Source organism: Cynocephalus volans, chromosome 8 (assembly GCF_027409185.1).
Source record: "Cynocephalus volans isolate mCynVol1 chromosome 8, mCynVol1.pri, whole genome shotgun sequence".
In the NCBI taxonomy this organism is placed as follows: domain Eukaryota; kingdom Metazoa; phylum Chordata; class Mammalia; order Dermoptera; family Cynocephalidae; genus Cynocephalus; species Cynocephalus volans.
The window spans coordinates 16,835,183-16,847,255 of record NC_084467.1 but is presented as its reverse complement, the minus strand read 5'-3'; the positions used below and the strand labels follow the sequence as shown (position 1 = coordinate 16,847,255).

Sequence of the window (12,073 nt, the reverse complement as noted above, 5' to 3'; positions counted from 1 at the left end):
CTGCAGCTGGTAAGTACATAGGTAACCTTAGGGGTGGTTGTTTGCAGTTTCCAGTGTATCCTTCTATCTGAACAAACAGATGTATTACCCTGCTTGTAAGCAAAAAATGGTAACACTATGTGCACTATTTTGTGTCTTACTTTTTTTTTTTTTTTTTTTAAAGATGACTGGTAAGGGGATCTTAACCCTTGACTTGGTGTTGTCAGCACCATGCTCTCCCAAGTGAGCTAATCGGCCATCCCTATATAGGGATCCGAACCTGTGGCCTTGGTGTTATCAGCACCACACTCTCCCAAGTATCTTACGTTTTTCAACTAATGATCTTTTTGCGTATCTTTTGGGGTTTATTTTTGGAGGCTGGCCAGTACAGGGATCTGAACCCATGATCTTGGTGTTGTCAGCACTACATTCTACTGAATGAGCTAACTGGCCAGCCCCCAATATTGTTACATAGCACAAAATAGAAGGCTTTCTCCATTTTTTTTCTGACTGCAGTAGTTTCCATTGTTTAGTTAGTTATATTATAATTTATTTTATCAATTTCCTATAAATGCCTCTGAGCATTTATGAAGTTTCTAGTCTTTTACTGTTACCAGTAAAACTTTTAATGGGTAACCTTTAGAAATATGCAGAACATACTGTCCTAATAATGTCCTTTATAGCCAAAGAAAACTGAAGCTCATTTGTTGCATTCAGTTGTCATATCTCTTCAGTCTCCTTTAATCTGGAATGGTTATGATTTCAATTTGTATTTCGCGACATTGACATTTTTGAAAAGTACAGGACACTTATTTTGTAGAAAGTTATTCAAGTTGGGTTTGTCTGATGTTTCCTCACGATTAGATTTAGGTTATGTGATTTTGGCCAGAACACTACAGAAGTAATGCTGTGTTCTTAGTGCATTATACCAGGAGGTGTCTGCTGTCAATTAAATCCATTTACTGGCCACATTAATTTTGATCACTTTGTTTAAGGTGGTGCCTGCCAGGTGGCCACTGAAAGTTACTATTTTTTCCCTTGGTAATTAATAAACTTGTGCTGAGACACTTTGAGATATCGTAAGTATTGCTACTTCTCCAATTTGCCTGCACTAGCATCCGTTAATTATTCTTGCCTGATTTTTTTTATTAATCTGATAGATGCCAGATTTCTAATTCTATCATTACTTCCACTTTGATAGTTGGCTTTTTTCTATAAGGGAGAGATTTTTCTTCCATTCACCCATCTATCTCACTATGAGGTCATGGATTCTTTATTGAGTAGGTTATAATCCTATTGCTATTTATTTTGGTAGATTATAATTCTATCGCTATTTGGGGTTTTTTTTTTTTTTTTAAGATGACCAGTAAGGGGATCTTAACCCTTGACTTGGTGTTGTCAGCACCACGTTCACCCAAGTGAGCTAACCGGCCATTCCTATATAGGGATCCAAATCCATGGCCTTGGTGTTATCAGCACCACACTTGCCCAAGTGAGCCATGAGCTGGCCCTTCGCTATTTGTTTTGTTACTCAAATTTTGTTGGCAGATTTTGCCAGCTGGCGCTGACTGTCTTTTTAACATGTCCCCATCATTATTTGAGTACGTTTCTACTTTTGGGACACAGTAAGATGTTCTGGGTTTATCTTGTAATATCCCTGACCTGGCCCTGGAATCAGCCATTTCTCCAAGGAGCCCAGGTTGTTTTAGAAGAGAATATTTAGAAAATCAAGGTCTGTGTTTTAGAATTGTTAACCCATGTCTCTATGAAAAGGAAGCCTACTAATTATTGGTATTATTTTGTCGTTAACCTGAGGAAATTACTAAATGAGTTTGCTAATTAATAGATTTTTAAAATTATTTGGGTTAGTGTCTCCCCTGCCCCCCCCACGTAGATATTTTATTCAATTGAAATGTTTTGTTTCTGTTTGTTGAATTTAGGGTTCCTCCCATCCTAGTTGATTTATTCTTGTGTGTGTTTCGTGAGAAGCATTAACATGTCCCCAAATTCAGCAACATATGAAAAGGTATATTCAGAAAAGTTTCACACATCGTTCCTTTTTTACCATATTCCGACTTATGCTCTGTAGAAAACCAATTTCATTAGTCTCTGGTTTGTCCTTTTTGGGTTTCTTTTTGCTCAAATAAGCAGATACATGTATATTTTTTGTCCCCATCTTTCTTACACAAAAATGCTATAGGTACTTTTTTGCACTTTGCTTTTTTTTACTTAATAATGTATCCTGGAAATTACTCTACATCAGTTCATAGAGATATCTTCTTCATATGTTTTTTGTTTTACAGTTACCTAGTGCTCCATTATGTGAATGTACCGTATCCTCTCTGTTTGGGCATTGAGGTTGTTTCTAGTATTTTGCAATTACAAACAGTGCTATAATGAATTATCCTAATGCATGTGCTTTTGTGTTGTTGGAGGTGTATCTTCAGGGCGAATTCTTAGAAAAGAGATTACTAGGTCAAAAGGTAGCCATATATGTAGTTTTGTTAGAGATTGCAAAATCCTCCTCCATAAAAGTCCTATCGATGTGCATTCCCATCAGCAGTATATGCATACCTGTTTCTCCACAGCCTCACAAACTGTGTCTTGTTGTATTTTCATGCTTTTGCTCATCTTATAGATGAGAAGCAGATGAGAAATGGTATCTCACTGTAACTTTAATTTGCATGTCTCTTATGAAACTATGGTATTTTAAAATTAAATAATAATTATTTTTTCATAGACGGAACTGCAAAGGAAATCCGAATTGCTTGGTTGGGATTGGTGAGCATATTTGGTTAGGAGAAATAGATGAAAATAGTTTTCATAACATCGATGATCCCAACTGTGAAAGGAGAAAAAAGGTAAACCAATCATTTTCTAAGTGATTGCTGTATTGTATTCCTGGTGTTTATTTTTGCTTTTGTTTTGTGCCTGTGATCAGAAACCACTACTGATTTCAGGTAACCTATGCAGCTTTAAAATAAGTAGTGGGACTTAAGACTCTAAGCTACTTGAATTGGATCACTTCTTAAATGGCATGATTTAAAACAGGTAGCTATATAATCCAGTATACCTTTAAATAATAGTTTTAGTTTGAATGCTGACTCTGTTTGCTTTAACATTGTATGCTTTATTTTGAACTCTTTTTAAAAAGTCTCTTTAAAGTAGGAAGTCATTCAAGGGAATAAGCTTCCATAATGAGATAACTTTGTTTTCTAGCTTGTTTTATATATATATATATATATATATATATATATATATATGTATAAAATATATATTACAGATCACTTTTTTAAAAAACACATTAATATTTTCTAACCGTAAAACCTGGCATTCACGAAATAGTTAGCTATGTATATTTTGTTATTAAAAAAATGATTCTTTGTAAGTTCAGGAATTCTCAACCTTATCTTTGGCAAAAGTTGCAAGCAGTTCTTACCCCCAACCTCCCAAATTTCTAGAATGTAAAGGGAACCTTTTTAGAAGTTTTACTTTGTCATTCTACTGAATTCTGGCAGTTTAGGAATAAAGCAAATGAAAAACCTATATACACATGTTCAAAACTGATCTTTTCTAGAATCTACTGTTCTAATTTTAGATTTAAGTGGCTGGAGAAGACGATATGCTAGCGATGAGCAGTGATGCTGTCCGAAGTCTTTTCCATTCCTGTGGTCAACCCAAAATGGGGTTTTCATGAAAATTATGCCCCACCTCCAGCCAAGAGAGACTTAAGGTGGTTATACCATGTTGATTGGGACAGACTTACAAATTTTTAATCGGAAAATTTAAAAATAATGGTTCTTAGAAAAATTTTGTTTAAAGGGAAATTGATTTTGTAATTGTAAATTTTGTATTTTTGTAGAACTCATTTGTGGGCCTGACTAACCTTGGAGCCACTTGTTATGTCAACACATTTCTTCAAGTGTGGTTTCTCAACTTGGAGCTCCGGCAGGCACTGTACTTATGTTCAAGCACCTGTAGTGACTACATGATGGGTGATGGTATTCAAGAAGAGAAAGGTTAGTGGGGATGGGGGAGGTATCGGAGGGGGAAAGAGCTCACTTCTGAGCATATTGCTGGCTGGATCACTTCTGAACCAACCAAAAAGGAAGGATGCTCAATATGTACAGGCACGGTGCTAGGTCTTTTATAAACATAGTCAGGATTCAAAATAGTTCTTTTTTTCCTGTGTATTTATCATTTATGTACCAAAATGGCTAATATTCAAATGAAGGAAATGCATTTGATTATATTTATATAGCTTGCAGCTACAATTTCTCTATGTAATACTCCGTGACTGTAGTCATTAATTTCTGGTAATTGATAAAAATCAGTCAATAAGGCAGAAAAGGTTACTCTTTTACCTAGTTTGAGAAGCTTAATAAATGTTTCAAGGTAACCACAGTCTTTTGGCCTGATTCCCAAATACAGTGACTTAAATGATATTCTCCAAAATTAAGTTTAAATTCATTAACCATGGCAGAATCTGTCACTAATATACTACTACCTTCATTGTGAATTCAGACAGAATCAGTTTCAAACTGTTTCTTTTTCTTTTTTTTTTTTTTAAAAAAGATGACTGGTAAGGGGATCTTAACCCTTGACTTGGTGTTGTCAGCACCACTCTCACCCAGTGAGCTAACCAGCCATCCCTATATGGGATCCGAACCCGTGGCCTTGGTGTTATCAGCACCACACTCTCCCAAGTGAGCCACAGGGCAGCCCCTGAAACTGGATAATTTATAAAGAAACTGGGAAGTCCGTGTTCTAGGGGACACCTCTGGTGAGGGCCTTCTTCCAGGTGGGAACTCTGCAAAGCCCTGTGGCAACCAGCGTATCACATGGCAAGAATGGCATGAGCAAAGGAGTTAACATTCTCACTTGCTTTCTTATAAAGCCATCAGAACCACTCCCTGATAATCCATTACTCTATGAATGGATTAATCCACTCACGAGGGCACAGTCCTCAAGATCCAATCACCTCTTAAAGGCCCCACCTTTCAAATACCATAATTGGATTTCCCACCCTCTTAACACTGTTACGGGGGCGGGGGGTCAAGCTTCAATGAATTTTGGGGGGACATTCAATCCACAGCATTTTACCAAAGTCTTGTACCATATTCTCTAGCATGAGTTCACACTTCCTATGCTAATCTTGATAGATAGGTACAATACAGTGGAGTGGAGTTTGTGTTAGAAATTATGGGGTCTGAATTTTATTTCTTGCTCAACCACTCCCTTATTTACAGATAAGGAAACCATCAGGGTTTGAGTTATTTAAAATTTTGCTATAGAGTATTCCAAACTGTAAAGTGAGAGAGTTGGAGTAAATACAGACTTAAGTGGCTTTTAACAGCCTGCAAAACTCCAATAAAGATTTTATTTTTATTTTACAAATGATATATTGACTTGCTGGAAGTCATAATTGATAGTAAGGAGATAAACATTTAAAGTTCAATTAGGAAACAAGCTACACAATAATTTGAACAGGGAAAGTTTCATATAGAGAATTATTAACAGGCAATTATAGTAATGGGGAATTGGTTAGTAAGAGTGAAAGAAGATTTTAAAGGATACAGGGAATAGCAGAACAGGGAGCAGACTACCCATAGGGCTGAAAGAGAGAACCCAGGGCAGAGTCTATCACCCCTCCAGTGCAAGCCTGAGATCCAAACCTTTTTGGACAGAGCACTGCTGAGACTCACTGAATGGCTGAAGAGCTGTTGAAATGATGCTTCGCTGGGGATTCCTTCTGGAAACTGTCCACAAGGAAGTGCTGGGCCCTAGAACTCCCTACAAAGTCACCTGAGAAAGGTGTCCAGAAGGTCATTCACAGGGTAGTCATTCAAGAGGAAATGTCTCACAGGAGGCACTGTACTGCAAAGCTATCAGAAGAGGTGCTGAGGAAAGCTGCTGGCCACTCTTAGCTGCAGGAACCTGGAGCCCTGGAAAAAACTGCCTAGCAGGAAGCCCAACTCAATCCTCCAGTGTCCTCCAACTTAACCATTCCATAACTGGTGAAGGAGAAGCTCATCTCTTTTATAATTGAGCAGGCAAAGAAGGGTGGACTTAGAGTAGAGAAGCAATAAATTAATAACTGATGTAGAAGATAAGAGTCAGGTCTTTTAGGGCTCTTGAAGTCCATGCTTTCTGTTTTCATGCCCTCCCCCAACTCATTAAAACTTGAAGCTCTAAAATTCTAGGATTTTGTATTCTTCATGCAAGTGTGAATTGCTATGCTTTAGATTCCCATCACTTGCTCTATTTGTGGCATGTCCACATTAATGGGATTATTTGAAAGTATGTGGCCATCTTATGCTAATGGTAAATATCGTTTATAGTTTTTATTACTGGAATGGATGTGTCAGTGTTATTTGACACTATGGAAACCAGTCATAATTGCTATTGTTGATGTAATGCCTGTACAGCCTCTTGCCTTTACAGAGTGTATATAGACAGCCCTGGCTGCCTCTTTCCTTTCAAAAGCTGTGGTTGCTAATTTTGTTTCTTTCGAAGTTTTAAAATGATGGTAAAACATTAGTATAGTTTGGATATAAGGGTGTTTAATTATGTCCTCATTTGAAGAAGTAGCATTTTTTAAAAAGAAAAATGGCAACTTATAAAAAACAAACTTATATTTTTATTTTAATAGATTATGAGCCTCAAACAATTTGTGAGCATCTTCAGTACTTGTTTGCCTTGTTGCAAAATAGTAATAGGCGATACATTGATCCATCGGGATTTGTTAAAGCCTTGGGCTTAGACACAGGGCAACAGCAGGTAGGAACTTCTTTTTTTTTTTTTTTAAATATTCAAAGGTACCCAAGTGTGAATGTTTATAGAGAGAGATGAAGTAGAATGCCTTTTAAAAATTAAAGTTTTCCTGTTTCGAATTTGAGCTTTTGTTTACTGTTCGGTATATTATACATTGTACTTGATTCCATTTGTGGAAATTCATATGTGGCCACATACTGGTTCAACATAACTGTAGTCCTTGTTCAAAAGGGCTAGGTTGAAAGTACGTTTAGTTTCTGGAATATTTAATTTATTACTGTTTGTATTAGAAGTTGAAAAGCAAGGTACAATTTTTCTTTTTATTAATCCAAACTTGTAGGATGCCCAAGAATTTTCAAAGCTCTTTATGTCTCTACTGGAAGATACTTTGTCTAAACAAAAGAATCCAGATGTGCGGAACATTGTCCAACAGCAGTTCTGTGGGGAATATGCTTATGTAACCGTGTAAGTCTATTTCAACTTTTCCATGGTACATTTTATTCTAAGACAGTTGTTCATGTGTTATCTAGTTTTCAGTTCAGTTCCAAGTTATAGCATTAGTGGGTTATCATGGGATCTGAAATGTTTATAGTAATACTGTTCCATGGGAACATGTAAACAACTGACTTGATAATTGCAGTTGAACCCAACCAGGTATTAGAAACTGTCCAGTTGAGCTCTTGTCATTTGCTTTATGGCTGTGTGTTATGAGCTGAAAGAATAAGATTGGAGCTGGCTAGAATACTAAAAGTAAATGTAAAGTATCTTAATTTTCCAGTCATAAAATACATGGCCTCACCAGTCACTTCTGTTTTTATTTAATTTTTAATATACATAGTATAAATAATTTCTGTGAAAGAAAACTAATTAAGGTTATAAAAATTTCTTTCCATCTTCCTAGGATGTAATACAGTAGAATTTTATTGCTTTTCCCACTCTGATCTTAATTTTGTCACTCTATTTTATTATAGTTGCAATCAGTGTGGCAGAGAGTCAAAGCTTTTATCAAAGTTTTATGAACTGGAGTTAAATATCCAAGGCCATAAACAGTTAACAGATTGTATCTCGGAGTTTTTGAAGGTATTCAAATTTTGGTGTATATATTGTTTCTGCTTATTAACAGTTAAATGCTATTCTGAATGGTATTTTTACTTAATGGATAGATCCATTATTCCACCTTTTTCTACCTAAGAAATGTCTGTGTTTATGTAATGATCTAGAAGAAACTTTATAAATTATAAAATACTGAAGCAGGCTGCATCTTAATTTTTGGCTATTTCAAGTTACTTTATTTGTGAAGTTATATATGTGTGAAAATTTATATTATTGCGTTGATTGGGGGTAATGGGGCATTTAAGAACATCTAAGCTCTGTTACCATAAAGCTAATTTACCTTTTCATGTAATGAGGACTAGAATGTGCTTAATGCAAATGTGTTTTTACAACAATATGGTCATTCTTCAATCCCTCCACTCTGTATTTCTACTTTCTGTATATTTAGATTTATGTGGCAATATGGGAGTGGCTCCCTTTTGTTCTGAGTGGAAAACTGCTCAGGAGAAACTTTTGTTACTAAGCATGAACAGATACATAGCATAATAGATAAGCTTATTATACAGCTTCCTATCTTAAAATATTGTTGTGCTTTTCCTACTCCTCTAGCACATCTGTTAGCCTGCTGGAAGTAGTCGTTTGTTAAATTCATTCAGCTGAACATTTATTGAGTGCTACTGTGTGTCAGGCACTTTTTCAGCTGTTGGGGATAACAATAATGAACGAAACAGACAAAATTAAGCTTTATGGAGCTTATAGTGTAGTGGTATGGGTACCAGGAAGGGAGAGTAAAATAAATATAAGTAAAATATATAGTGTGTCAACTGTAATAAGTGCTATGGAGAAAAATAAAGCAGGGAAGGGGACCAGGGAATGTGGTAGGGGTGAAGGGTGAGGTTGGTTGCAATGTGAAATAAAACTATTGAAAGTGAAGAAGTGGGCCATGCACGATTCAGAGAGAAGAATGTTCTGGGCAGATGAAATGGCAAGTGTAGAGCCTGGTGGCCTGAGGAACAGCAGGAGAGGTCAGTGCGGCTGAAGTGAAGAGCGAAGGGTGGATGCTGGAAGATGGGAAGGGGCTGTGAAGGAGCCAAGGCCCACATCAGATAGGGCCTGCCAGACCTCGTCAGGAGTCTGACTTTTACTCTGAGTGAGGCTGAGATGCCACTGGGGGTTGTAAGCATAGGAATGATAAAAATCAGTTTTAACGTGATAACTGTGGTGTCGTCTTGAGGATAGGCTGGAGGTGGGGCAAGGGCAAACAGTCATGCAGGATGGCTTGGACCAAACGGTTAGCGGAAGAGGTGATAAAAGTAGTGTTTAGCTTTTAGGTATGTTGTCAAAGAGGAACTGATAGAATCTGTGGACTGGATATTGAGAGAAAGAGAGATGTCAAGTATTATGAAGGTTTTTGGCCTGATCAAGTGAAAGAATGGAGTGGCTGTAACTGAGATTGGTGGGGAGGAGAGGGAATTGGGGCTGTGGGAGGAGCAGGGTTGAAAGGAGAATTAGGGGTTTGGTTTTGAGCATATTACATTTGAGAGGTGTAGTTCAAGTGGAGATGTTGGGGCCAGATAAAATCACCAAGGGAGTGAGAGAGAGACCAGGACCAAGGACTGAATGCTGGAACATTCAAACATTAAGGGATCAGGGAGATAGGAGGAGCTGGCAAAGGATGCTGTGGAGGAATGGCCATTGAATTAGGAGGAAAATAGGTGGGTGTGGTATCCTGGAAGCCACATGAAGAAAGGGCTACTACCAGTTTAGTATTAGTTACAATAATCTGTGTCAAAAAAGCTAATGGAAAAGAAAATTTAAAAAAGAAACTACTATTAGCCAAAACATTTGATTTTTCTGCATTTTTCTTTTAGCTTCATCTCATAAATGTAGTTTAGTAATTTTAACAACATATATATTAAATATATATATATATAATATCTATTATATATATATTTATTATATATATATATAATTCTCTATTCTGGTGCCCATATGTACTTTCTACCTATTTTTTCACCTATTCATGTTTTCATGGGTTTTTTTTGTTTTGTTTTGTTTTTTTTAAAAAGATGACCGGTAAGGGGATCTTAACCCTTGACTTGGTGTTGTCAGCACCACACTCACACAGTGAGGAAACCGGCCATCCCTATACAGGGATCCAAACCTGTGGACTTCGTGTTATCAGCACCACACTCTCCCGAGTGAGCCACGGGCCAGCCCCTATGTTTTCATGTTTTAAAATTAATTTTGCAGCAAAGTACATACAACATTTCTTTTAAAACATACATCCTTAGAATTCTTGGAAATGGGATTACCAGGACAAAGGACCTGACACAAGTACCAGGGTACTTGAATAAGTTCATGGAAAGATTGGTATTATCTTTTCATTCTATTTTTCCACAAGCTTTTTGAAGCATTCTGGTATTTTTAAAATCATACATTCTGGAAATAGTCACATCAATTTTAAATGTCATTGTATACAAATTGATAATGTCACTGCTAAGCAGTGCCTTTTAATCTTATGTGTCCATCGTTTATGGTAGCTTGATTTTAAACAACTTGAATGGCAGCTATTAACTAAACTGAAATTATGCTTTACATCAGAGGTTTTATCAGCTGTTTTAAATCCTTCCATTATCAGCTTTTTTTTTTTTTTTTTTAACTAATATGTCTTATTGTTGATCAGGAAGAAAAATTAGAAGGAGACAATCGATACTTTTGTGAAAACTGTCAAAGCAAACAGAATGCAACAAGGAAGATTCGACTTCTCAGCCTTCCTTGCACTCTGAACTTGCAGCTAATGCGTTTTGTCTTTGACAGGTAAACATGTGCAAGTAGTAGTATTCATTGTTCACTGGACTAATAATGTGTACAGATTTTACCATAGACAAATAAAATAATAGAATGATTATAATTTGAAACTCTAGGTTTGGGGATGAAAATTGTAGATGGAACCTGTCATTTTGAAATGTCAGTATTTCATGATTTTATTATAAAATTCTTAAAGAAGCCAGTCAAATGTAATTGAGAACTAGAAAAGTAAGGAATTCTTACCTTTTTATTCTAAGGAATTACTAAAAACTTCAAGGAGTGAATTCCCTTGACATTCTGTATTACTGTATATTTTAGAGTAAATTTCTTAGTCATTACTATTATCCTTCCCCTCTCCCCATGGGAGTGTATCTTTCATTTTATAATTAAAGTCTAGGCAATGTTTGCACATATGCGGGTCTTTTATAAAGCAGGAGTGCCTGTGTTTTCCTTTTGTGATTAAATTAAAACTTCTGGAAATAAGTTGTATTTGGAATCAGCACTTTGAATTCATACCTTTTAACCTATTGATTATTATTTGCTCAATTATAAAGCAATATTATGTTTACTTCTAACTGTACAGGTTTTTGAGCAAGATTGCTAAATGAAATCTAGCTACTGTTGAGCTTATTAAAATAGATGATAGAGCTTATATATTGTTTTATGATTGTTTTAAATATAAATATAATCAGCTTTCCTCTTGGTTAGGCAAACTGGACATAAGAAAAAGCTGAATACCTACATTGGCTTCTCAGAAATTTTGGATATGGAGCCTTATGTGGAACATAAAGGTAATATTTTTACTGAGCAGTGAAAATTATAGTGCTCAGAGACTATAACTTGTAATCTACTTGTGATGAATATATAATAGTAGTTTACTGCTAATTTCTATTTACTAATCTCTGTCTGGGAACAAAGGCTTTTTTTTTTTTTTTTTTTTTTTTTTTGTCTTTCTCGTGACCGGCACTCAGCCAGTGAGTGCACCGGCCATTCCTATATAGGATCCGAACCCGCGGCAGGAGCATCGCCGCGCTCCCAGCGCCGCACTCTCCTGAGTGCTCCATGGGCTCAGCCCGAAAAAGGCTTTTTTGGATGAGCTAAGATGTTATTTCATTTTCTGAGTTTAAGCACATAAAGATTAGATGGTTCATTAATATCTATATAAGGCAATAAAAGGAATTTTTTAAAAATGAAAAAGGTATTCTAGTGAACCCATACTTGTTACCTTAGTCTCAATACTATTATCTGTTATTCCTCATGAAACTAAGAGTCTCCGTGTTGCCTCTGTTAACCTTTGTTTTTAAAAAAATATTTTATTAGAAATGTTATTTGGTATAATTCCAATATTTATGCTGTAATTCTTCATATTAGTGACCACTGATATGTCTTAGGATGCTGTGTTATAGTTTCAAGAAATAATTACTGCCATTTTCTTTTGGTAGTCTTCATCTTACCA

The 12,073-nt window shown here is 36.1% G+C and overlaps 1 protein-coding gene across 4 annotated transcripts in view; it reads left to right on the top strand.

Annotated features, from left to right (window-relative positions):
• Positions 1–12,073, top strand: part of USP48 (ubiquitin specific peptidase 48) — an 86,546-nt gene that overhangs the window by 23,033 nt on the left and 51,440 nt on the right. For all 4 annotated transcript variants that reach the window (XM_063104562.1, XM_063104561.1, XM_063104560.1 and 1 more), the window contains exons 2-8: positions 2,720–2,840; positions 3,842–3,998; positions 6,632–6,759; positions 7,094–7,218; positions 7,725–7,833; positions 10,493–10,626; positions 11,326–11,408. In XM_063104562.1, the coding sequence (XP_062960632.1) occupies positions 2,720–2,840; positions 3,842–3,998; positions 6,632–6,759; positions 7,094–7,218; positions 7,725–7,833; positions 10,493–10,626; positions 11,326–11,408 (857 nt within the window). The remainder of the gene's footprint in view (positions 1–2,719; positions 2,841–3,841; positions 3,999–6,631; positions 6,760–7,093; positions 7,219–7,724; positions 7,834–10,492; positions 10,627–11,325; positions 11,409–12,073) is intronic.